Source organism: Musca domestica, unplaced genomic scaffold (genome assembly GCF_030504385.1).
Source record: "Musca domestica strain aabys unplaced genomic scaffold, Musca_domestica.polishedcontigs.V.1.1 89, whole genome shotgun sequence".
Classification (NCBI taxonomy): Eukaryota; Metazoa; Arthropoda; class Insecta; order Diptera; family Muscidae; genus Musca; species Musca domestica.
In genome coordinates this window covers 365,711-390,738 of record NW_026712430.1, presented here as the reverse complement: position 1 = coordinate 390,738, position 25,028 = coordinate 365,711, and the positions used below count along the sequence as shown (strand labels likewise).

Genomic DNA, 25,028 nt, shown 5'->3' with positions numbered 1-25,028 from the left:
AATGTAAATCTCAAAATTTATTCGATTTGAAACCACTTTAATTTTTATTTTTCTGAAATTGTTTTTTATGGAAACTTGTGACTTTAAAACACTCTCAAAATAATTACCAAATTTTAATGGTTTCTCAATTGACGAAGGCAATTGTTAATAAAGTGTTGCCACATCACTTTTTTCTTGAAAATCACTTTTTTCGTCAAACAAAAATTATTCATCTGTGAAAAACAAACAATATGGTATTACTAATAATAAAATGAAGCAAAGAGAGAAAACAAAACAAAAACAACATAAAAAAGGAATTTTGTACAAAAAGTAAGTATTTTTAAATATGTGAAATATGTATTGTGGAATGCCGTTCAATCAATTAATCATTAATAAATATTTAAGGGGCTGGCACAGAAATTCAGCACAAGAAAAAATGTTCATCGGTTTTATGGACCTAGCGAGTGCTATGTCAAAGGTGATCGAGTGGTTGCCGAAACGAGTTGGTCACAACTCACTGAAAAACTACATTCCTCGGGACCACCCATCAAAGATTGCAATGGGTGGAAAAAGACAAGGTAAGATTGGACAGTAAACGTTAAAAAAAAATGTATCACAATAAAAAGGAAAAGACAAAAACTGGTTGTGGTCCTTTTAACAAATGTGTGCTCAGTGAAATTGAGGAATCAATTGCAATGTTTCTTTTTGCACAAAAAAGAAAGAAAAGAATACCTACACTTCTATATTATTTTTAATTACATGTTTTGTTTTGATTCCTCATGCATTCATTCTTTCATTCCCCTAATTTTACCATATTTAATATATAATGTTGCCATATTTACACTGAAATCGTAGTTTACCAAATCGTACGAAATCTGAAGAAGCTAAAATAAAAACGAACGATTTTGAATTACGGATTTCAACCCATTTCGATACGATTTTGTGACATTGACACTGATTCTTTAAATACATCGAAAGTATCAACGGAACGTAGCCTAATTATAAAGCAACATTACCGACATCTGGTGTATAGAACCACGCACAATAGATGTCTTTTATTTTCAATTTCTCGATGATTTTTTTAGTCGAAAGATATTTTTTTGTTAACTAGCGCCGATTTAAGTAAAGTAAGTCACGTTTTGTAATTTTCCAATATATTTAAACGGAATTCTATTTAATTAATAAGAACACACACGCTGTTTTACTTTTAATGTTTTTTTTTTAATCAAGGAGAAAAACAAACATGCTACAACAAAAAATAATAAATTGGAATATGTAGTTAAAGGTAATAACAACGGATTTGTTTGTAGCTTAAATAAATTATAATACATAAGAAAAGACCCCAATAGTTGTATGTATTATATTCTCTAAGTGCATATCGTATCTTTCTTGAACAATTAATACTTATATAAGAAATTGTCTTACTAATAGGTATATTTATTACACTATACATATATATTATTAATATTATTGTTGTTGTTGCTGATAATGAATAATATATTTTAGTTTATTATAGATGTCTTATTTAGATGTTGTTGCTTGGGAAAGGAATTGATTTGTAACACACATTTTAATTTAGAACAACAAAAGGTTCAAAAAATGGAATAACTTAAATGTTGTCAACACCTGAAAGAGGAGAAAGAATAAAAATTGCCTAGTCTTTTGTGTTAACAAATACAAGTACTAATAAAAATAATGCTGGTACATTGTGCATCACAATTTAATTATCCTTCTTCATTCTGGTTGAAGTCATACGGTAAATGATGGAATCACGTCCAGGATCCATTGAACCGATGGCGTAGCAAATAGCCAACAAGGCGAAACCGAATGTTACCATGAACCATAAGATGATGTTGAAGATTACTGGATAATCTTGGTTATAGTATTCAGCCAAGTTGTAATCCTAAAATAAAAAGAAAAAATAATTGTATGGTAAAGGTAAAGTTGAAATAAATGTTGTAAACACATGATTTGTTTTCCTTAATTACGTCAGGTCAGTCATATGTGTTTTAACTGAAGTCAGCCATATGTGAAAAAAGTACACATATACTATTTGAGTGTGTTCTCTAAGGGCATAACTTAGGAAAGTAATGAATTTCCGTGGCGTGATTTTCCCATTGATACATTCATGTTTTTTTCCATTTAATTGAACGAACTACAATATATTGTAAAAATCTTCGATGGGAACAAAAATTCTACCACAATGTTCGTCTTAGCACCACTTTTTTCTATAGAATATTTTTCTTTACAAATTATATTTTATCCAAGCTAATGTTTCCAGTGGGTACAGGCAATTTCTCTTAACCTCAGCTATAAAATACCTATGTAACCAAATATGTTCTACACATTAAAAAAATTGATTTAGAATTTGTTGTTGATATGTAGTATTTAAAAAAATGTGAATATATTCATGCCATGGTTGTGAAACTTTCTTAAACTTTAATAATTCTTAACAAATAGTCTACCTTCTAAACTTATTTAAAGTGAAGAACACAATAACTTCTAATAATTGTGATAAAAATTGCTCTGATTCTGCCCCACTTCTTATTGACTTGGTCGAATGTTTGTTTCAGTGATATACTTACTTTGCCTGGTTCAGGAACATCCCGTTTAGCGCGGGAATTTTCCGATTTGTTGACAATGGACAATACCAAAGCTTCGTTGTTATTGACCTTTTGGGCAGCAGTATTCAAGTTCTTGACAGCAGATGTGAAGAGATCCAAGGCTTCATTCACAGCTTCTGATTTCTCACCATGAGCTTTAGCAACAGACTCGGCAGACAGACGGAAGGAAACAAAGTTGCAGGTCTTTTGCAACTTAGCCAAATTATCGGCAGCAGCATTGATGTATGCAATAGCTTGGATAAATTGCTTATCAGCAGAATGCAATTCACTGTTCAAATATTTGGTATTTGGGACAGAATTAACTTGCACATCACCAAAAACACTCTTGAAGCTGGCTACACCTTCTTCTAAATCTTCAAAGTCGATATCGCAAACAGGTTCATTATCAGCTTCCAATTGGGCAGAGACACCGTTCAAAGCTTCCTTTACCGAGTTGCCTTGAATTTCGTAACTCTTGCCGGCTCCGGAAACCTTAGTATGAGCAACACCACTCAATGAGGCAGCAACAACAACCTTGGGGAAATTGAAAGGGTCGTCAACTGTCAAACCAGACCATTGTGCGTCTCCAGCTACGGAATTACCCAATGAGGCATAGACAACATCGCCAACATATTGGCTTGGTAGTGGCTCGTTACCCTTGAATGACAAGGACTTGGGTGTGCTCAAAACAGTGAATTCACCCGATGCACTAACTGCAAATAAAAAGGAAACAGTTTAATGCATATTTAAGAATTATCTATATCAATTGCTTATAGATATCTTCCACTATGGATTTTTTTTTTCTTTTTTTTCAGTGCAACCCCAATTTTACATGACACATACACACAGATACAACACTTTACTTTGTTGTGATTTTTACACTTTTCTTGCAACATTTTCCGTATATTTTCTGGGCATTTTTACAAAATACACATAGTTTTGGATATATTTTTAATTATTTTTTCAATTTTACTTACTTGCCACTATGCACAAAGATAAAATTATTAAATTTCGCAGCATTTTTGTTCGTGATCATATGACAATCGACAAACGGGAGACGACAACCTACGGATATTTTTCCTACTCTGCAATGACATCAGGGTTGCATTTGGTCACATGATGTAAAGAGAGATGTGTTCATTTAGCACTATTTAGATATGAACTAAATAAGGGCGTATGTAATGTCAACGATAAAGAAAATTATAAGATGTTATCAATAACTAGATTATTTTGTTTTAATGTGTAAATAGACAATATTTGGTAATGCTAGCCACACACTATACAACTGGTTGTACAACTTGGAGAGTTCTCAAATTGTGTGTTTTTGGCACAAACGAAACTTAGTGTACAACTTCTTTGTACAACTTCACTTTTCGTAGATCTTATTTGGGTTAAGATGATACCGGATAAAATTCATGCTCTTTAATTGACTCAATAGCTTTTATTTATAATTAATTTTTGAAATTCCATTTTATAAATTGAAATTTCTTTTTATAAATACATTAAAATCACATATTTGATTGGATTTCGTAATGTTTTGATGTGAGAAACAATGGTGTTGCCCCTTCAAAAATAAAAACAAAATGAAATTGTATGCGACATGCCCACTAACGTTACAATCGGCTGGTACAACATACCAAATAAAAATTTTGATTTTCCATACAACCGAGACACAACTTCGTATAACCGGGCCACAAACGATACAACCTTGAATACAACCTCTCCCAGTTGTACAACCACTTGTAAAGTGTGTGGCTTGCATAAGAAACAAATAATGTTTTACAAAAAATTAAGTTAAATCATATGATCGGTTATTTATATTGGTTTAATTTTTAAGATATGGACCTGGGTGATACGTCCAAACAAAGTATTGTGTTAGTGGGAAAAGTAGTAAAAAAGAACACTGCAAAAACTATACGGGAACGGAAAAGATGCAACATTGAGCAAAAACGTCAAAATCAATCATAATATCGTTGAAAGACATGTGTTTTTGCAGATTTTTTGATGCATTTCAATAAGAAAATTAAAGGCGATTTACAAAATATAACAAATTTGTCCATTATTGATATAAACATCAGGTACTACAATGGTAGAATTAAGAAGGTAAAGTCAAGCAATCATATGTTTACATTTTTTTTTTAATTATTCATTTCACAATATTTCATTGTCAAAATGTTTATTTATAAATCCATTTTACATTTACAAATCAGAGATGGAAATCTGATTTCTATTTTTTTCATTTTTACAGCGCTATCGTGGTTGAAGAATACAGGTAGATGCATCAACGGTTAAAAACATTGATATGTCAAAATTTTTGAAAGGTTTTCTTTTTTAAAAATAAGCAGGTTTTTCTACGTTCTGCTTATTTTTTCAAAAATAAGCAGGTTTTATGAGACACCAATCGGACATTGTTATGATTTGCATTCTTCAAAAACTTGAACAAATTTGAATAATTTTTCATTTAAATTTTCAATTTCAGAATTGGTTCGACAGTTCATTGTCCCAGCAGTTGGTTCGATGGGACTACCTGTATTCTTCTACCATGAACGCTATCTAGAATTCGAAGCATCGTACACAAATGTTCAAAACCCTCAAATGTAATATTTTTCAATGTAATATTTTTCAAAACAATAATGTTCTGTTCCAGAACTGCAAGAATGTACAACTTTTTACTACGATAATCAATTTTGCTTTATGTTATCGAACAAATTTGCAAAACTAGTAGATTATTGCTGGTTTGGAACAGAGTATACATCATGGTAGAATAAAGAAGGCAAAGTCATGCAATAATGTGTTTACTTCTTTTTTTTTGCAAAATTATTAATTTGGCAACATTTTCAAAAAGTATATTTACAAATCCATTGTATATATGTTCATTAATCAGAGTTGGGAACCTGTTTTTTATGCAGTGAAGTTTGACAAGGTAAATTACAGAAAATGCAGAGATGTGTATGATTATTTGAAATATTTTACTTTCTTAATATTACCCATGGTAGAATTTAGAAAGTAAAGTCATGCAATCATATGTTTACAATTTTTTTTATATTATTCATTTGACAGCATTTCATTGTCAAAATGCATATTTATGAATTCATACAGAAATCAGAGATGGGAACCTTTTTTTCTTTGGAGTAAAATTTGACAAGGAAAATTACAGAAAATGCAGAAATGGGTATGCTTATTTAAAATGACTACCTTCTTAATTTTACCATGACACCCAAAAACAAAATCGCAGAAGAGGGGCACACTCATGGTAAAATTAAGAAGGTAAAGTCATGTAACTTACATTGTCAAATTTCACTGCATAGAATATTGGTTCCCATACCTGATTTCTGTGTATACAATGGATTTGTAAATATAAAGTTTGACAATTGGATGTTGTCAAGTAACTAATTTTGAAAAAATTGTAAACATATGATTGCATAGCTTTACATTCTTTCAACCATGGGCACACTCAGAGAAAGCTGTAATCATCTGGTAGCTTTACCTTATCTTTTTATTTTACCATGAATTCTACCTCCCGTCATTGTACCATGCTCGTCCTTGCAGTGAACAAAAGTTATTTCAATGAGATAAAATCGTCTCTCAGAAAAAAATGTTTACGAACTCTCGACCATCTAGAGTTCTTAAGACCAAATTTTTCGAACTTCTAGAAACCTATTTCTTATGGTTTTTGATTGGATTTTTATGTTTATCACTCATTTCCTCTTGTGTCTTCTTTTCAATTGTCCGGCTTGACAGCGAGCGACAACTTGATTTAATAAATTCCAACGTTCCCAGTGCGTTAAATTAAATAAACAGTCTGATACTGACTGCCGATTAGATTCTGATTTATAAAACATTTAATTTCAGAAGATGGACGGAACCTGGACATTGAGTAAAGCCCAAGACCTAATCCAATCATGTATGTTACCGCAATTGAGGGAGGATTTGGACAACATTCCAATAGAGCCGGAGCACTTTAAATCATATCATGAATGTCTACGAATACAGCTGCCTTTGTTGTATGACTGGATTGAGCAAGTCAAACCATGGGATGGGTGTCCAGAGAAAAATGAAGAAGTCGACCTACAGGAGGTATGAATAAACATTTTCATATCTTCCGTTGCAAAGGAAATATAGATAATAGATCTTTAAATTTGTAGGCACAGGCACAAGTCATATTACTGCTTTGCGAATTGTCAGTGAGAGATACTTTGTACTGCATCGATCAGACGGAGTTGTTAAACAATGCTGAGAGAATTCTTCAAAGGTTTTCAAACGTCCCGAGAGTGGTACATGCCAAATTGTTAAGATACTACCAAGAGAAATTGCACAAAGATACTTGGAAAAGGCAAATGGGAGCTACAAATGGCTTTGTAAAATATCTTAAGGTACAAAGTTCTTCCGTTCCAATTTCCTTGTTTTGATATCTTATTTATTTAAGGTTTTTGCGTCCTCCTCTTGTCCGGATAACTTTATGGACAAACAACTGCTCATGTTTTGTTTATCTGTTGGTCTTAATATCAGAACATGTTACGAAACCCATTACAAGTTTTTAAGCACGCAAATATTTGAAATAATGCTCCAGCAAGGGGTAATGAAAACTAGAAAATCATCATTTCGAATGTATATTGTATTATAGTTTGTTTTAGAATTTTGATGAAATCCTTGCCATGAACATTCATAGTGTAATCTACGATGCTATTTTTAAGGATTTACACATAATGGATTCAATTGAATTTATTCAGCACCAATGGGATTGTTTATTAAAATGTTTTGATTTCTACAATGATATGGATAGTTTTACGGTATGTTTGAAGATTTAATAACGTCTATATTCAACATTCATTGAAATTTAATTAAATTATATTTTTTAGTGGAGTAAGTTGGACGATTCTTTAGAAATCTTGTTGCGGAATATACCACTTGCTCCCAATAGCATGTCTTCGATAAAATTAATGAAATATGTCAGTATATTTCTTGTATTTTTCAATATAAATCGAATGGAGTTCAATGATTGTCTTAATATGGATTTGATGGATATCGAAACAACCAACAAGCTACGTGTTCTTGGCAGTAGTAACACAAGTTATACATGTTACAGATGGGCGAAAACTATATTGCAAATGTTTATACTGGAATCGTACCGATTAATGCAAAACATGAATATTTGTATGGATATGTTGATGGTATGAATTGTTCTTTCTATAACCAATGATCAGTTACCAAGTTTTGTATATTCAGGAAATACATCGTTGTTATGTTGTCGCCACATTTCCCATAAATCTGGCTGTGATTGAACCACATTTAACACAATTTTTTGATAAGTTTACAGCAGTCCTAATGGAAGTTATAAAAGTACAAAAATGTGATAAAAACGTAATGCAGGTAAGAAAATATAACAATAAAATAATTCGTAAATAATTTTTTTTCTAATTCCAGGTGATTACAATGATTTTCGAATCCTTTTATTATCATCTCAAGGAATGTAATGACCAATCCAAATTATTTAAATATAAAGAAGCCTATTACAGCCTGTTACATACTGATACATTTAAGAAATATGTTAATGTGAAAAATATTTTGTAATTAATATATGATATTGTAAATCATTTATATTGTTTCTTCTTTACCATGGTTCATATCTGTCATTAATACATTCGTATATTACTTGTGTTTCTACATACTTCATTTTGAGTCCCACCTGTATCCACTTTGCTAAATCCGTTTCCCAAACTCTCAATAGAAACATCAGTTAGAAAGGGCAATTATTTATGTGTCTCTTTAAATTGGAATTTCCTTTAATTTTTTTGGGACATGTATTACGATTATTTAAATCGTTCAAAATGCATGAAAGCTTTCGGTTAATTTCATTTCATACAATTGTTTCTTACACTCTATGTCGGTCCTTATTTTTTGTAGTTCTTCTTGCAGTTTTTTGCGTTTTTCTTCCAAAGCCAATAGTTCTATTTCTTTGCATTCGAGGATTCGACAAAATTCTTGAAATATGTTATTGGCTAGATGTATTAGGGATTGCGACGTGTTATAAATATCCGTTTGACTGATAATGGTTTCGGCTTCCTTGGTGGATATATTTGTTGCAATTTTGATGCTCTGCCATAACAAAAAGTAAGAAGCTAATTTTCAATATAGAAATATATATATTTAAATTTTTTATGAAATATGACTGAAGATATTTTTTTGTTCTTTATGACCAATATTTCCAGGATAGCCAATTTCTCAGTTTTTATTATCCTGATTTTCATAAGACAATTGCAAAAATTTAATTTCTTTTAAAAATCTCTTTTATTTTTCTTATTTTATGTGAATGATAATTCGAAAAAAATGAAATGAATTCCGCCTATTTACATCTAAACTGCACTGAGAAAACCCGGTTTAATTTGCTATTTAAATGTCAACACTGCAATGAATCATTTTTGGCGAGTAACCATATTCGCTTTCGATACATCACCATTTTCTATACGAATAAAATACACCCAAATTTTAATCGAATTACATTTTACTAAAATACAACAATAATTCGCATAAACATTGCGAATAAAAGTTTATTCGTTAATAGCAATTACCCGCCATCCTATATACCAATTCAGGCAAATGAGTGATAATGAGAGCGATTCAAATCGTCGGAAGCGAAGCAGTCTAGTATGGCAATATTTCGAGAAATTAAGTGACTCTCGGGTCAAGTGTAGGATTTGTAGACATGAACAACGTTACATGGGTAACACAGCCAATGCATTGAGGCATTTAAAAGTCAAACATGATATCGATGCCAGAGCTTGCGGACTAAGTGACCCGGAAAATGTTCGCAAAATGAAAGCACTATCCGTTTCGGCCTCACATCTGGAAAAAACTATAGCTGTTATACAGAAAGGACAACAGTTCGAAAACAACTATAGCAACAAGCAGGTTAATGATAACGGCCAGAATGAGCTTCCGGAAATTAAAGAAAAACTGTTCTGTCATAACCGCCAAAGTGGGGAGGCGGCCATACATACTGTCGATGAAATAGATCCATACAATTCCGGTAGTGAGGTAAAAATGATCCAGTTTTATACCCAAATTTATAAATAAAATAGCTATATTTGTAGCTGTATTTGGATCTAGAAGGAAAAGAAGCTTACTTTTCCGAAGAACATTCAAAGGACCGCCTCGATATAGAACACCAACCTGATCGCCCAGCATCTAATACCAATATGTTATCTGCCACTAAAAGAAGGATATTGTTAGAGGAACGGCGAATTATAGCTGAAACTAATTACTACCGTGAAAAAGCAGAGTATTTTCGCATTCAAAAACACTTGGCTTTTTTGCAGGCAAAAAAGATTAAATATGAACTGGAGCAATTATACGGAAAATAAATATTTATTGTATATATTTGAGCAATGGATACTCGCTGTGAAAATATTGTATTTGGTTAAAATACAGCTCCGTATCCCTGGCATTACTATAGTCACAGATAGAGCTGAAGCGTTAGATTTTGGCCGGATGGACGTTATTGGGATGGTGCATAATTTTGTAGTTATTGTTTTTATGCGCGGAGCAGTTGTGTGGAATGTTTATTCTCGAGTAAAGTTTTAGTCTGACGCTGGAGCGCGCACCAATTAGTTTTTGCAATTATTCAGAATGTTCATTCATCAATCAACAACACATACAAATGAGAAGAGGTTTATTTTCGGCACGGTAATTGTAATAGAAACCTTTCAATCGGCTGATAATCCATAGTGATTAACTACAGTGGATTCGCTCGGTAAAATTATAGACACATTTTAAATCAAGTCCAAACAATGATAAATGTTAAGACCATATTTTATATCCACTGCTTATTGGTTTCCAATAAGAAATATTTTCGACCCTAAGATGACAATGTAATACTATGGATTGATCGCTACAATACTTACATTTGAATAGAAAGTATAATTTTCGGAATATGGGTTGAAAAAAGGGATATCTACTCTATTCATGAAGAATTAGTTGAGCACAAAGTAACATTTTAAACATCCTTTGCGTCAAAGTGGATTCCATAGTTTATCTGTATTGCTTGTAGGTTTCCAATATAAAATTTGAATTAAACGAATTCGGTAATCTTTGTATTTTAATCAGTCCACTCTCAATCACAAAACAATCATATGTATATTTGATTTTATACAGCTTAGTATACTATTTACTTTACAATTGTTAGATATTTATATTAATAGGTTTATGTATAAAAATATTAACGCTATTCCTTTTATGATTATGACAATTCTATATCAAGGTTTAGCTCTTAAATTTTTAGACGAATGTTCTTATATTAGAGTTAAAATGAACAACTAAAGAATTAATTACGCTCCACCATTATTACGTTTTGTCAATTGTTCAATTTCAAGTCTTATTTTCTTGGCCTGCAGCGCTGTTAAATGTTTTTGCAGTTTGAAATAAGCTGCTTTTTCGCGGAAGTATTCAGTCTCGGCAATTACCCGTTCTTCGTCAAGTTGGGAACGTATCTTTCTTTTCATGGCTGTTGAATAGTTTTGATTTCCCCATTCATCTTCACTGACTGGATCTATAGGTGGTTCTTCTGCGCATAAATAGTTCTCAAAAGGCTACAGTAAGAGCAAAACATAAATTATGGATAAAACCAAATATAAATATTAATATCCGGTCACATACTTCCTCTTGTATGTAGGTATCATCTTGCATGTCATTTTCATCGAACGTATTACCACCATTCATTCCATCCTCTTGTGGGGGTGCTTCATTTAAGGAACTTTTTCTGGGTTTGAAATTACGTTCCACTTTTATGGCCGCTGCTGGCATAGTATATGTTTGCGGGGGCAAATTGCTTAATAGTAACCTCAAACGTTCCTGGTGCTGGGGATCTTGCTGACCTTTTATTGTAGCATCCAGTTCGTGCTTAGATTTTAGATGCCTTAAGATATTACCCGTCGTTCCTTGATAATTCTGTTCATGGTTACACAAACGACACCGCACACGATATCTGGACAATTTTTCAAACAACTGCCAGACGAGACTTCGTTTTCGTGGACGGAACTTCTCGTCCACATTTGACGACTCGTGCTCGTTTTCACTTTCGCTCATTCTCGTCGATTCCATTCGAAACGAACTTTTTATTTGAAAAGTCCAGTTATATTTGCAACTGCACTAATTTAACAATAAACCGAGATTTTACTCGTGTAATTTGTTACCAATAGGGTAAAATCCGATAAATCTGACCGAATGGAAAATTCATGTGTATCATAAATCCGGTTTGCATTAGTGATGTGCCAATCGGTTCGATTATCGGTTGTTTTGTAGTAACCGCATGGTCGTACAAAATAACCGAATAGTAACGAACCGTATTTTTATTCGGTTTAGAAATTATTCGGGTTGAGACGTTAGTGATCAAATTTCAAAAGTTTAAATTTGAATTTTTAAATTATTATATTTATTTATTTATGTATCTAGCCGTTTCTTCATTAAATTAGATTAAAAATTTATCCTGGAGGAGAAGGCATATTGACACCCCAATGTCAAGTATTTGCTCCACTTGAAAAAAGCTTCCGGAATAGACTGGCTTTTGCAATATATATATTTTTAAATTGTTGTGACCCGTTGCTACATGTTATTATCTAATATAGATTATATAAAATGATTGATAATAATAATAGCTATTCGATAATAATACGATCTTTAATATGCATGAAACATATGGAATATCTATTTCTTGACGGAAACGATAATATTGTAAAGAAAAAAACGGTATACGCCATGGTTGTGTTTCATAAATTACCACCAGCATCTGCCTAGAGAACCCTACTTGAATTTGCCGCCATAATTGTGACAACAACAACTAAACATCTGACACTTATCAACTGAACAAAAAGTATTTTTAGCGTCGGTGTGTTTTATTCGCTTTCATTCGTGTCCTCGACGAGTACAACTACTAAAAAATAATTTGGTTTTTCTTCATTGATTACTCAATTTTGATAATTCCATATTCTAAGGTAAAATACCGATTATTTAAAGACAATAAACCAAAACAAATAGCTTCGTTGTTGTTTTTCTTTTCAAATAAATAGAAATGACTAAAAAATTAAAAGAAGTCTTAACATTCTTTGTGAAAATACACATTATATTTTTTCGTGTGAAGCATAAAGCAATGAAACTGCGTCTCATTATGGAAAACATTTGTGGCGAACACAGACTTGCGTGTCATTGCTTTGGATGAGTTGTACCAACGCGCAAATTGATGCACAACGACATTAAATTAAATATTAACTTATTTATTATCCAGCCAATTCAACTGAGATTATAATGTGATGTGTGGGTTCATTGTTCACTAATCTCTACCTGCATATAGTTTGTGCCTCACCCAAGTATTCAAGTGCTAGTTAAGAATACAATGGAATAGAAGACTTATTGGCAACATGTCTTGGAAAACGACATTATATTTTGTCGCTGTACTTTTTATTCAAAGAAATCTAAAATAATGGTGGTGTATTACATTGAAAAGATTTTCCAAAATGTATTGTGCTTCCAAAGAATTAGCTAACAAACTAGATGTTGATACAGACATTACAAAATCTAATTTCTTGTTTTTCAATGCAAATTCTAAAGTGTTTTTATTCTTACAGGACCCCCATAGAGATTCCAGAAACATGGACGAGGAGACAATGCAGGCTACGGCCTCTCTCGATCAGTCGGGATATGAGGAAGAAGATCATAATGGTCGGTCAAGTGCGGACATTTCAGTGGAACGAAAAGAACGTCGCGGTGCAAGCTATGTATGGAGCTATTGCGAGAAATTATCTCGTCAAACAATACGTTGTAAACTTTGCCAAAAAGTTATGTCTTTTCATGGTACCGCCAATGTAATAACACATTTGCAAAGACGTCACAATGTTCTGGGCGAACCAGGTTCACAATTAAACATTAAACTTGAATCCCTGCATCAGGTGAATCATATTGATAACAGTAACAGTTATGACAATGGAGCCGGAGATGTCGCAGTAAAGAAATATCCGAGAAAATCTTTAAGTTCTGCCAGTGTTGTATGGAAATATTGCACTCGTATAAGTTCGGATCAAGTGCGTTGCAGTTTTTGTAAAAAGAATTTATCCTATCAGGGGACATCAAATTTGCAAAGGCATCTACATCGCATGCATGGTGTTGTAACGCATGGACGCATTAAGCCTGCCGACGAATATGAAACAGTGCGGGAGGATCAATTCAAAATACCAGCAAATACTGATTTTATTTGGCAATTTTGTACCCAAATCAATGATGATCCACCACAAACCAAATGCAACATGTGCGATGGTGTTTTTGATTCGAAGGACACCGAGACAATAGTTAAACATTTGGCCATGATTCATTCAGTGGAAACGAATCCGGTTCACGAAAATGACAATAACAATAGAAATGTTGTTATAAGAACAAGAAAAAGGCCGAGGCACATGGAATATGTAAGTGTTTCAGATTAATTGCGATTATACTAAATTTCAGGGACTTTTTTATATTAGGAAAACAGCGAAGATGGTAACATTGAAGATTACTATAGTTCAAAATGGACCAAAGCCGATGAAGATGAAGCTCAACAGATGAGTGCCGAATTCGATGAGTCAAATATTAAGAAAGACGAATATTTATATGATGAACTTATTGAAGAGGATCATAATAATTATGATGAAGAACCATTTGACCCAAGCGTGAGTGAAAATAAATGTTCAAGCATAGCAGACACTAAGTAAATTAAATTATTTATGTTACATTTTTCTGCAGCTGGAGCAAGATATGCGCCAAGCAAATCCACTATCACCCCAAACATCAAGTAACAATTCACCAGATCATCAACAAACTGCTTTGACCTTTCAGCAACAATCGAATTGCTCTGTACCCATACCAAATGTCTTGCCTCCGGTAGATGTGAAGGTATTACAAAAACTACAGGAGGATCGTTTACGTATGGAAACAGAATATTTCCGCGAAAAGGCCGGATTTTATCGAATGCAAAAATACTTGACTGCTTTGCAGGCGAAAAAAAACACGTTTTGAATTAGAACGCATGGCTCATGGCGAAGAAGCTACAGTTGTTACAGCAGCAGATTTAAATGGTGCATATGCTGTAGAAGTAGCCATACCTGAACATCACATGCAGGCTCAATAAATTGGTGTATAGAAATATTTTTTTCTTTCTTTTTCATTTTATTTTACTTTGATTTAAAGAAACAGGAATTTATAACCTTCTTAAATATTTTATAATTAAAATTCAAAATTAAATTTAAAAGCTATTATGACTTTGGATCATATTAAAAATTTTAATAAAAACCTTTTGTAATCAATTGCAAATTTATTCAAAGATTTTGAAATCGTCACTTGGCTACGAAGTCATAACAAATATTTACATAAATAAAAAATATTTTTTAAAGATGTTTAAATAATGTTTTTGGAAATATTAAAATGTTGTTAAGCTTTTAGTGATGGAGTGATGGATGAGTTTAGGGGCTTCGGGTCATTTCATAATTGTCATAACTGATACGTATATTTAACTTGATTGCGGCAAATTATTTTTTTTTTAAGTTTTGGGAAAACTCGCGGTTATTCAAAAGTTCGGATACAACATCTGGGTTTTATCCGGTTCTGCAAAATCGATATGTACTAAATGGGTATCATTTGAAAGGTTATAGAAATACCTATGAAAACCCCCCAAAAAGTCGAAAATCATGATATTGAAATTTTCTCCACTAATATGAATCTAACCTTTATAGTTTTTTTGAGTAACCGGTCTTCGACAGGAGCTTAAGATTTCCTCCTCTGAGGTATACCCGTCTACTATGGAAACCTGAACTATGGATCACATTTTTCAAACTTTATTACTTCGGCTGGGGCTTGAGATTTTCTCCTCTGGGATATGTCCAACACCGTGTACGCGATTCATAGTTTTTCTAAACATTATAACTTTTGTGAGTAGCAGTTCTTCGACTTTAAAGTCAACAACTTCGGAACTACAACCTATAAAGTTTAAATACACATTAGTTGAGAAAATATCAATTTAATGATTTTTTGCACTAATATATTCGGAACTACAAGAGATAGCAACAATGATGGTACCATTTTGGAAAGGCAAGAGTGTAGGCTAAAAGGAAGAATTTCTTCCACGAAAATAAATTATTTTAACGTTATCAGGTTAAAATACCTATATGTGATAAAAATTTGAGGCCAATCCGAGCATAGCACCTAAAAAATTGGGTCGAAATTAAAATTTGCTTTTCAAAGGCCCAAGGCTTTTATATACCCTCCAGAATATTCTGCATTTATTCTGATGACACGGTCGATTAATACCAGCGGAGAGCGACCATTGGCTGTTATGACGGCCCACACCACATCATCACCATGGCCGGCGTTGAGTTCTGGTGGCCAACCGAAAGTTCACATTTTCAGCTGACCTCTTTGGCAAGTAAACACGATCGTTTTATTTGTTTACAAACTGCTGGACAACGAATGTTTTCTCATCGGAGAAAAACAAATTCGGAAGTTCACCACTTTTGGCTAAGCAACGCAACTCTATTCTCGTTCTGTTGCGGTGTAAATTCTTGCACTTTTTGGAATTTGAATGGCTTTACCCGAGCTCATTTTTCAACATTTGCCGAATGGAATATTGCTATATGTTCAGCTCACAAGCCATTTTTCGGACACTGCGACGCGGTTTTTAGTTTAGTTTTCGATTCTTTTCTGCTAATGTTGCTGTTTTTTCGTCCTCTTCCTGAACGTCGGGCTACGCTACCAGTATCACGGTAACGAGCGATGGTACGAGACACAAAAGATTTAACGATAGCCACTTGTGGTTTTCCAGCCAAATATAAAGAAATTACTGGAAAATTCTCACAGAAAGGCTTTTGTAGGCTTGTAAACAATATAATGAGCTGTCACTGGAATAATCTTAAAAGCTGTCGGACGAGTGGCTTAGAAATGACAGCAATCTGATGTTTTTATCTCACCCTGTACATATACGATATACGACCAGTTTTTTTCTGAATAAGAATAAGACGGCGCAATATGCCATACAGTCAGAGAAACAATTCAGTTGATGCATTAGTTATTTCCCGGTCGTGTTATTTCGCGTTTTGAAGACCAGAATTGGCCGACTAAATCGTGCGTTTTAACACTTTTCGATGTTTTTCATTGCGGTTTTTTGACGTCGATGGTTTACGCGAATAAGCCGACGAATCAAGCCCTAAAAGAGGAAAATGGACGCTGCATTAATGAAATGCCGCAGCATTTATGCATTCATTGAAAATGTCATTAAAACATATAGCTCCCATGTGTCAAATGTGTAATATTAGCTCAAATGGTATGAAATTGGGCAGAGACTACCAAATATAGCCTAGAATCAAGTATTTTAAATTTTGTCGTAATCGGTTAAGATTTAACAATAGCTCCCTTAGATATGTTCCATCCTATTTTACGTCTAAGTCCCCCAAATGCATACTATACACTCCATAACAAGGATTTTCGGAACAAAGTATTAGGAACATACATAAAAATATCTTTACCAAGTTTTGTAGAGATCAGTTCAAACTTGGATATATTTCCCATATGTATTTCCCTATATTTAATGTAAATAATTCATCAAGGACGCTTTGTTTATGTTATAGCAATTGTGCATTTCATTTGAGTCTATTAAATATAAAACTACACTTCAGTATATTTTTTTCATTTATTTTCTTTTTTTTATCTATTTTCAAATATGTTTTTTATTATTTTTGATTATTTTTTATGCGTTATATCACATATTTTTTTCTTCTTAAATATATACATATGTATAAATATAATTTAGATCTCTAAACGAGACGCAGTTTAATAAAATTCAAAAAAAAAAAAAAAAAAAAAACGATATTAAATTACTTCATAATAAACGAAAGGAAAAACAATTATGGCTTTTATAAATAAAAAACATAATTTATAAAAATGCTAAAAAATAGTCAATATATTATAGGTTTCGTTAATAATATGCAGTTGTTTTTTAAATTATTCAAATCGTATTCATTTGCATGTTGAATATCTATTTCTACATAACTAATTAACAATAATAACTAATTATTTTCAACTGAATATTGTATATGGGTGTGGGTATGTATGTATAATGTCATATGGTGTCTAACTAGTGTTAAAGTTTAAAATATAACTTTAATTAACATAGAATGGGAGTTGTATTTTTATTTATAAAGTAGTTTCAAAATTTAGAAATCTTTAATTTTTTAAATTAAATAAAGTAATATTGTTATTTATACACAATGCTATTGTACTTTTTCGAAATATTTTAAATTTGCGAAAAAATTAAAAATAGAAATGATTGAAGAACAATTTTTTGAAAATATAAATATATATTATAAATAATATATAATTTACAGACTAATTTAGTGTTCAAACAGAACAGTCATAACAGCCATCAGTCCTATGCCACCTAATAGTGCAAGTAATTGCTTTAGTGATTCTTTGGGATTTTCCTCTTGCAATAAATCCGGTAATACTGTAACCAATGCTATATGTAAGAAGCCTCCAGCTGTAAATGGCATAATCCATGATGTACGAGCCTCTGTAATATTTTAGGTGGAAGAAATTAAAAAAATATAACATATGAATAAAAAAGGCAATTTAATCTTACCCATAGCTGAGGTAACGCCAGAGCCTCCAATGGCTACTAGGGCACCCATTAAACCAGCACCAGCAGTTAAAAGCTGAGCGCGAGCAGCGTCCCATCGGCTAAAACCGGAACGCAACAGTATAGCAAAATCTCCGACTTCATGGGGAATTTCGTGCACTGTAAATATAAAAATATATTAAAATAAGATGAACATTTTGATTAATTTAAAATGATTGTCAATTGTAGTTTTTTAGAATTTCGAATTTTAAGACTAATTTGTAAAGGACTATCAGCGCGTGAATTCTCGATTGCTTTATAATAACTTAATAAAACTTTCAGTTCTTGACTTGCGCTGAAAAATAATCGCGGATTCATCATTTTGCCATTCCTTCTATTTTTTCTATTTACTTCAATTATTAATAGTATTCATGTTTTTACTAAAATTTCATAAATTTATTAAAAAAATATTTTTTTTCGCCAGATAAATTTTTTGGCTATACTGGCTTTGAATTACAAATGGAAAATTATATAGTCAATAAATAAATCGTGAATATATATTTTTGTCGACCTTTTAGAGCTTAATCCATGAATTTTAAGGAATATTTTAGAAATATAAAAATAAGTATAATTTCTTTGGTTTTTGAAAATGATTTCCAGAGTATTGTTGGACTTCTTCCAAACTGAAAACTCTCGACTCGTTTTAATATTTGATTTCCACATTATTTACCTAAAACTTTTACTTAAATTGCGTGTACGGCCTTTTGCCTTCATTATTTCTTGGAATATTGCAAATAATCAACACTTCCTACTTACACAAAATGGCAAATGTCGCCAAAACACCATGACGAAATGAGACCAAAAATGAACCAGCCACCGCCAAGCCATGTGTAAAATTATCAATGGAATTGGCCATTAAATTCAAATAGCCAGCTATTTTCTTTGGTTGTTCTTTTTTATTCTGTTCACGTTCACGCAAGAAACAACCGTTGGGTACATCTTCAATATCACAGGAACCGTTGCCAGTACAGCTGCCGGAGGTTTTACCATCAGGCAGTTTACCGCCGTTTTTGCGCAATAAACAGTTGGCAATTTCAACACACTTTGGTTGGGGATTTTCTTCATCGGCATTACAATAACCCGAGAAGATTTTTTCCACAATTGTAAATATAAGTATACCGGCTAGAACCCAGAGACCGGAACGCAATGAAGGATGGTCCGAGGATGAAGAGGCTGAGCAAGGGAAGAAGATAGATATATTATAGAAAAAGGTTCTTCAACATAATATTAAATATGAGCAAATACTTACATAAATCACTATCACCCTCCCAGGCTTCGGGTAATAGATGCAAAAATACATCGCCCAACAGACCGCCTACGGCAAAACTTAACAAAACTTTAAGGAACTTTGATTCACCAGCTAAAGAAATAAAAATTAGTACTTATTTATCACAACTCATTTTGTTGTTACTTACGATCTGAATATCCTTGTTGTTTCAATTTTTCATCATTGGGTATTATGATTAGTGGCAAAATCCCACTTAAACCAATTACAACTGAACCCAGCAGTGAAAATACCCATGGTGTATATTCGAAGCCTTTGAAATATTCCGGTACATAATTCTTGACAAGATGTGTATACAATTGAACTAAATTATCATCAAATGCCGATGTGGTATTCATGGTGTTGCTGCTTATGATTTCGACTGGTTGTTTGCCCAATTGCTAAATGTAATGTGGTATCACAAAAAAATTGAGTTATGTGGGCGGGCGTTCGGTTATAATTTTTATGATATGATAAATTCTAATTTCAGGATGGTGCCAACTAAAGAAATATAATAATCTCAATTGGAAGACTTAAGGCGCAATGATGGGTTAAGCTTCTTTACTGGAGGGAATTTTTAAATGTCCATTACCACTTGAATTTATCTGAAAGTGAAAAAAGAAAGATAATATTTTTCCAATCATTAGCAAAGGCAATCAAAGTATTTACAGGAAACATATGTTTTTATATAAAAAAAAAAACAAAAAATAATAATCCATTGTTGATGGGTTGAATTAGTGAGAATATTTTTTTGCACAAAACTTGGAAAGAAAGTGTGGTGCAGTGCGGTGTGCACCTTGTCGAACACCCTGGCAACATGATGATTTTAAATTATTGTTAAGAAAGTAACATTTTTATTTGTTATATTTCATTGATATGTAAATCTTTTTGATATACGAAGTCCCATGGGTCAATCAACCGTTGTGGTTACGTCAATTTTCCTAAATCTCGTGAGATAAGATAGTAAGTATCTAACAGTTTTAGTAGTCGGGGCTATCGATTCTATAGAAATATACAAACAAATTTCTATAACACGTGTAATTTGTAATATTAACAATAAACTTGTGCATGTACATTGGACAGGTTGTTACAATTGTACATTTCGTGGTTGATTTTACTATCTCTTAAAGGTAGTTTTGTATTTGGCATTTCTAAGGAAGTTATATGTTTAGTCAGAAGGGATAAAGTGGATTAGGTATGGGAATATTTTCTTCTATTTAAACATAGAAAAAAAAAAAAACAAGTAAAAAAAACATTAAGTTCGACCGGGCCGAACTTTTAATACACTCCACTTTAGGGTAAAGGAAACATAAGAACTCATTATGACCCACAAATACCAATTTTTAGACATATTCATGGGAAAATGTGCCTACATAAAAACGTGGACCTATACATACCATGTTTTGCCAAAGGAGCTAGAACCCATTAGGACCCACAAATACCAATTTTTAGACAAATCCGGACCCCGTTATGAACTACAAATACCAATTTTCACACAAATCAGTGAAAAATGTGGCAAATACCATCAAAATACCGAATATCGGGGGGGTACCGTTATATGGGGGCTATACCAAATTATGGACATATACATGCAATGTTCCGCCACACGAACTAGAACCCATTATGACCAACAAATACCAATGTTTAGATAAATCGTGAAAAAATGTGGCAAAAATAATCAAAATACCGAATATCGGGAGGTACCGTTATATGGGGACTATACCAAAACGTGGACCGATATGTCTCATTTTCAATACCAACCATCCTAGACACAATTCAAATTGTTCTGATAAATTTTGACGCTCTACGTCAAATAATTTGGGCTGTATCGTGATTTCAACAGACAAACAGACAAGCGGACATCGTTAAATCAACTTAGAATTGGGGAAATTGGGGGGACGAATATTTAGGGATGTTACAAACGGAATGACAAAGTTAATATACCCTCCTTTCCAAGGTGGAGGGTATAATGAACACGAATCAATGATGGCTATTACTCTATAACTTCAAAGGTGAAAAAATCGGTCGATTTTTAGTTATTATTTTTTTTACAATACCGATTTAAACAGGTCTCGCACGTTTTGTGTTTTGTTTCACTGTTAAACGTCCTCCGTTTGGTCTGTAATTTAACCCTGAATCGTATTACAAACGAACTGTAAGCGTTTTTCGTCATTGAATTCGTGCTCTGTTAAGAATGTTCATCGCGTGAATCATAACGCTGAGAATCATAACGTAGCTGTGAATGGTGATGGAGATGACATTCAACTTGTTTTTGTCCAAAATTCTTGAGGTTTCAACAAGAAGGTGTCACATGCCACAGAGAACACGGAACAATGGATTATTGAGAGGCGAGTTCGGTGAACATTTCCTTTCATGTTCAGGACCGATCGATTGGCCACCCAGATCGTATTCGTGATGGAATTCAAGCGTGATAGTGTGATTTCTTTATATTTGGCTGGAAAACCACAAGTGGCTATCGTTAGAGCACTCCAGCATTTAAATGTGAATAAATCTTTTGTGTCTCGTACCATCACTCGTTACTGTGATAGTGGTAGCTTAGCCCGACGTCAAGGAAATGGACGGAACAAAACAGAAAAATAGCAAAAACGGTTCGAAAAGTAAAGAAGCGACTTGATCGAAACCCACGTCGCAGGGGCCGAAAAATGGCTCGAGAGCTAAACATATCGCAATATTCCATTCGGCAAATATTGAAAAATGAGCTCGGGTAAAGGCATTGAAATTGTAAAAAGTGAAAGAACTTACACCGCAACAGAAAGAAAATAGACTCAAAAGAGCTAAAGTTACTTTACTTGGCCGAAAGTGGTGACCTGCCGAATTTGGTTTTCTCCGATGAGAAAACATTCGTTGTCCAGCAGTTCGTAAGCAAACAAAATGATGGTGTTTACTTGCCAAAGAGGTCAGCTGAAAATGTGCACCTTCGGTTGGCTACCAGAACTCAAGCGCCGGGTATTGTGATGGTGTGGGCCACCATAACAGCCGATGGTCGCCATCCGCTCGTATTAATCGACCGTGGCATCAGAATAAATGCCGAATATTATCGCGAAAATATTCTAGAGGGTGTATTAAAGCCTTCGGCACGCAATCATTTTGGCCGAAGACCTTGGACATTCCAACAGGACTCAGCACAATCGCACTTAGCACACAATGTCCACCAAAATCTCCGGATACCAAGCCGTTGGACTATTGTATCTGGATTATTTTGGGAAGCAATGTTGGCACTAAAAAATGCCAAAGTGTCGATCACTTCAAGCAGCGTGTGACACTGTTTGAGAAATGTAAAAAAGATGACGTTTGACTTTGCTGCAGTTTTTTATCTCACCCTGTAATTGGTTTAAATTTTGAAGAGACGATCAGATGTTTCATGATTTTATCTTAACTCAAGCAATTGAAATCAATAAATCACATAAAACCACTTCCATTAATTTTGTCTGGGAATTATATACTTTTCGGCATTCAAAACAGATTCCATAGAGTTGAGTGTTTCCAATAAAAATGACAGCAAAATCGACGTGGCCTCATCTTTAAATTCTTCTAATAAATAAATTCTTCTAATAATATCTAATAAAAATAGTTTAATATGCCAAGGAATTATGTGACCCAATTCAAACGTTATTATTATAATATGAAAAATGCTTTAATTTTTGTTATTAAAGCACGTTTGATGAGAACAACAAAAATATTAACAACTACAGAACAATATGCAAATATTTTAATCTTTTATGCATATTTCAAGATCACTTTAGGTAGGAGTTAACACTGGAGGTAGAACCAAGCAACGTAGTAGAATTGTCTGTTTCAAACTGATGTAAGATTTCAAGTTGAGGCAGTAATACAAATTTAGCCAGCATTACAAAAATAAAACAACAATAAAAACACGCTTTTGCAAAAACCACTTAACCCACAACGAAAACAACTGTAAACGGTAAATGAAATTAAAAGTGTCAACTACCAACCACTAGCGCGCCGTCAACTACCACACTACCAATTTATTAATTAGGAACGTGAACAGCCAAGTTTAAATGATAACTGATTTCAAAACATTCTCAAGCGAAGAAATATATAAACTAAAATAAAGAAAAATTTTGCACGTTCGTTCCTTTTAGTATTTGGAAACAACGTTGTGAGATAAGATATGAATGTTTTGATTTTTTTTCGGTAAGACATAAATAAATCAAGTTAGTATCCAAAGCAGCCAAACAAAAGTTGAAGATAGATTGGTATTTTATTTGCTGGAATATGTTCTAATGTACTTGTCTGTCACTTAATTACAAAAGGCGACAGATTGATTAGTCAATCTTCCGAAGGCCGAATCTGTTAAAGCAATGTTTTGTAAGGATGTTAAAGGACAACTTTGTACACCTAAGCCGCATTGCTTGTTATAGAGGGGGGCTACTTTCAATAGTTTTAAGTTGGACTCAATTCATTGCTGCGGTTACAGATTACCTAAAAATACAGTCTTGAAGTCTTTCTATGTCTTTTAAATGAGTTCCTGTCGCCAAACTTTGTTTATGACTTTGATTACAACAGACTTCAAGGAGCGCCCTGAGGATAAAGAGACTAAGTTCTTGGATTAGTTGCGCTGCGATTCTAAGAAATTCTATAAGGCGTTTATGACAGGGACCTCTATTAAATCATCTTCAAGGCGCTACTGCCATTTTTAGCGATGGATCTGAGATGGAAAATAGCACGATTCCTAATGTTTCTGCGATAGTCAACTTGCTTGTAATCAAAATGCTTATGGATATGATGGCTGATAAAATCAGGGAATATGGAATTGGTATATATCGATAGAAAGATCAAAATGTCGCGGTTTTGGATTACATAAACGCTCTGTATAAGGTTTAATTTATTGAGGCTTTTTTTAAAACGTTATAATGATAAAAAAAAACTCCTTCAATAATTTTATGTAAGATTTATGATTATAATGTATGATCACAATTTACAATAAATTTTTGCAGCATCAAGCTTTTGCTTTTAAATAATCAAATCATAAATTGTTATAATAATTCTTTGCTCCCGGGAAAACATTTCATAAACGCTCGGGAAATAAATACATCCGCCTTTAAGCATTTTTGACCTCCGAAATAAAGCAGAAGATTTGTTGGCAAGATGCAGATTCCAGTCAAGTCAAACTATATCGGGAAAATGACTGAGGTTTTCAAAGGCTTTTTTCGCTTGCAATTCTATAGAAACCCAATTTGGGTTTTTTCAAAGGTTGTCGGAATTTTCGCAAACCACTTTCCTTTGTATACTTGTTCTTAATATATTTGAGCCTCTATACAATCAACAATCGTTCCATGTATCCAACTTAATATTTCATTTTTTGACGATATTATTTTTCAGGATGGATACAAACGTCTGCCAAAAGATCTTCAAGAAGGAAAGTTGGTCACCTTTAATCTAACCTCAGCTCAGAACGGACCGTCTTTGCGGTCGGTGAACTTCCCAAAATTCTAACTTGATTGCCGATTTTTTTTGT

At 33.2% G+C, this 25,028-nt stretch overlaps 6 protein-coding genes and 1 long non-coding RNA gene across 15 annotated transcripts in view; 4 read left to right on the top strand and 3 right to left on the bottom strand.

Moving 5' to 3' along the window:
* The first annotated feature begins 128 nt into the window (after positions 1 to 128).
* Positions 129 to 1,351, top strand: LOC131806785 (uncharacterized). The gene is made up of 2 exons (XR_009344164.1): positions 129 to 309; positions 385 to 1,351. It is a non-coding gene; the product is annotated as an uncharacterized LOC131806785 (long non-coding RNA).
* LOC101901016 (ATPase H(+)-transporting accessory protein 2) lies at positions 1,179 to 3,704 on the bottom strand. Its single transcript, XM_059131453.1, has 4 exons — positions 3,560 to 3,704; positions 2,565 to 3,295; positions 1,664 to 1,882; positions 1,179 to 1,605 (listed from the first exon to the last, which is right to left on the bottom strand). The coding sequence occupies exons 1-3, from the start codon at positions 3,600 to 3,602 to the stop codon at positions 1,700 to 1,702; spliced, it is 957 nt and encodes a 318-aa protein (XP_058987436.1). The 5' UTR covers positions 3,603 to 3,704; the 3' UTR covers positions 1,179 to 1,605; positions 1,664 to 1,699.
* A 2,641-nt stretch (positions 3,705 to 6,345) lies between these two features.
* Positions 6,346 to 8,178, top strand: LOC131806779 (uncharacterized). Of its 2 annotated transcripts, XM_059131439.1 has the most exons (7): positions 6,346 to 6,659; positions 6,728 to 6,955; positions 7,009 to 7,158; positions 7,217 to 7,372; positions 7,442 to 7,753; positions 7,809 to 7,952; positions 8,007 to 8,178. In XM_059131439.1, exons 1-7 carry the CDS (start codon positions 6,438 to 6,440, stop codon positions 8,151 to 8,153), a joined length of 1,359 nt encoding a protein of 452 aa, XP_058987422.1. In that variant the 5' UTR covers positions 6,346 to 6,437; the 3' UTR covers positions 8,154 to 8,178. The 2 variants fall into 2 exon arrangements, with proteins under 2 accessions (XP_058987422.1, XP_058987423.1); XM_059131440.1 differs by lacking the exon at positions 6,346 to 6,659 and having other exon boundaries at positions 6,815 to 6,955; positions 7,092 to 7,158.
* Positions 8,179 to 9,010: 832 nt separating this feature from the next.
* LOC131806791 (uncharacterized) lies at positions 9,011 to 9,972 on the top strand. The gene is made up of 2 exons (XM_059131464.1): positions 9,011 to 9,617; positions 9,674 to 9,972. Exons 1-2 carry the CDS (start codon positions 9,180 to 9,182, stop codon positions 9,941 to 9,943), a joined length of 708 nt encoding a protein of 235 aa, XP_058987447.1. The 5' UTR covers positions 9,011 to 9,179; the 3' UTR covers positions 9,944 to 9,972.
* Positions 9,973 to 10,644: 672 nt separating this feature from the next.
* On the bottom strand, positions 10,645 to 11,832 carry LOC101888351 (uncharacterized). The gene is made up of 2 exons (XM_005181311.4): positions 11,235 to 11,832; positions 10,645 to 11,167 (listed from the first exon to the last, which is right to left on the bottom strand). The coding sequence occupies exons 1-2, from the start codon at positions 11,676 to 11,678 to the stop codon at positions 10,907 to 10,909; spliced, it is 705 nt and encodes a 234-aa protein (XP_005181368.1). The 5' UTR covers positions 11,679 to 11,832; the 3' UTR covers positions 10,645 to 10,906.
* A 604-nt stretch (positions 11,833 to 12,436) lies between these two features.
* Positions 12,437 to 14,751, top strand: LOC131806790 (uncharacterized). Of its 3 annotated transcripts, none has more exons than XM_059131461.1 (4): positions 12,437 to 12,568; positions 13,199 to 14,029; positions 14,087 to 14,272; positions 14,346 to 14,749. In XM_059131461.1, the coding sequence occupies exons 2-4, from the start codon at positions 13,223 to 13,225 to the stop codon at positions 14,616 to 14,618; spliced, it is 1,266 nt and encodes a 421-aa protein (XP_058987444.1). In that variant the 5' UTR covers positions 12,437 to 12,568; positions 13,199 to 13,222; the 3' UTR covers positions 14,619 to 14,749. The 3 variants fall into 3 exon arrangements, with proteins under 3 accessions (XP_058987444.1, XP_058987445.1, XP_058987443.1); XM_059131462.1 differs by lacking the exon at positions 12,437 to 12,568 and adding an exon at positions 12,600 to 12,887 and having other exon boundaries at positions 14,346 to 14,750; XM_059131460.1 differs by lacking the exon at positions 12,437 to 12,568 and adding an exon at positions 12,908 to 13,089 and having other exon boundaries at positions 14,346 to 14,751.
* Positions 14,752 to 17,268: 2,517 nt separating this feature from the next.
* Positions 17,269 to 25,028, bottom strand: part of LOC131806796 (zinc transporter ZIP13 homolog) — a 37,992-nt gene continuing 30,232 nt past the window's right edge. For 5 of the 6 annotated variants that reach the window (XM_059131480.1, XM_059131481.1, XM_059131484.1 and 2 more), the window contains 5 exons: positions 19,680 to 20,133; positions 19,514 to 19,624; positions 19,021 to 19,437; positions 18,229 to 18,384; positions 17,269 to 18,159 (listed from right to left, as the gene is read on the bottom strand). In XM_059131480.1, coding sequence (XP_058987463.1) covers positions 17,981 to 18,159; positions 18,229 to 18,384; positions 19,021 to 19,437; positions 19,514 to 19,624; positions 19,680 to 19,887 — 1,071 coding nt within the window. In that variant the 5' untranslated portion in view covers positions 19,888 to 20,133 and the 3' untranslated portion in view covers positions 17,269 to 17,980. Of the gene's footprint in view, positions 18,160 to 18,228; positions 18,385 to 19,020; positions 19,438 to 19,513; positions 19,625 to 19,679; positions 20,134 to 23,502; positions 23,611 to 25,028 lie in introns of those variants that run through there. The other variant, XM_059131482.1, reaches the window with a different exon arrangement.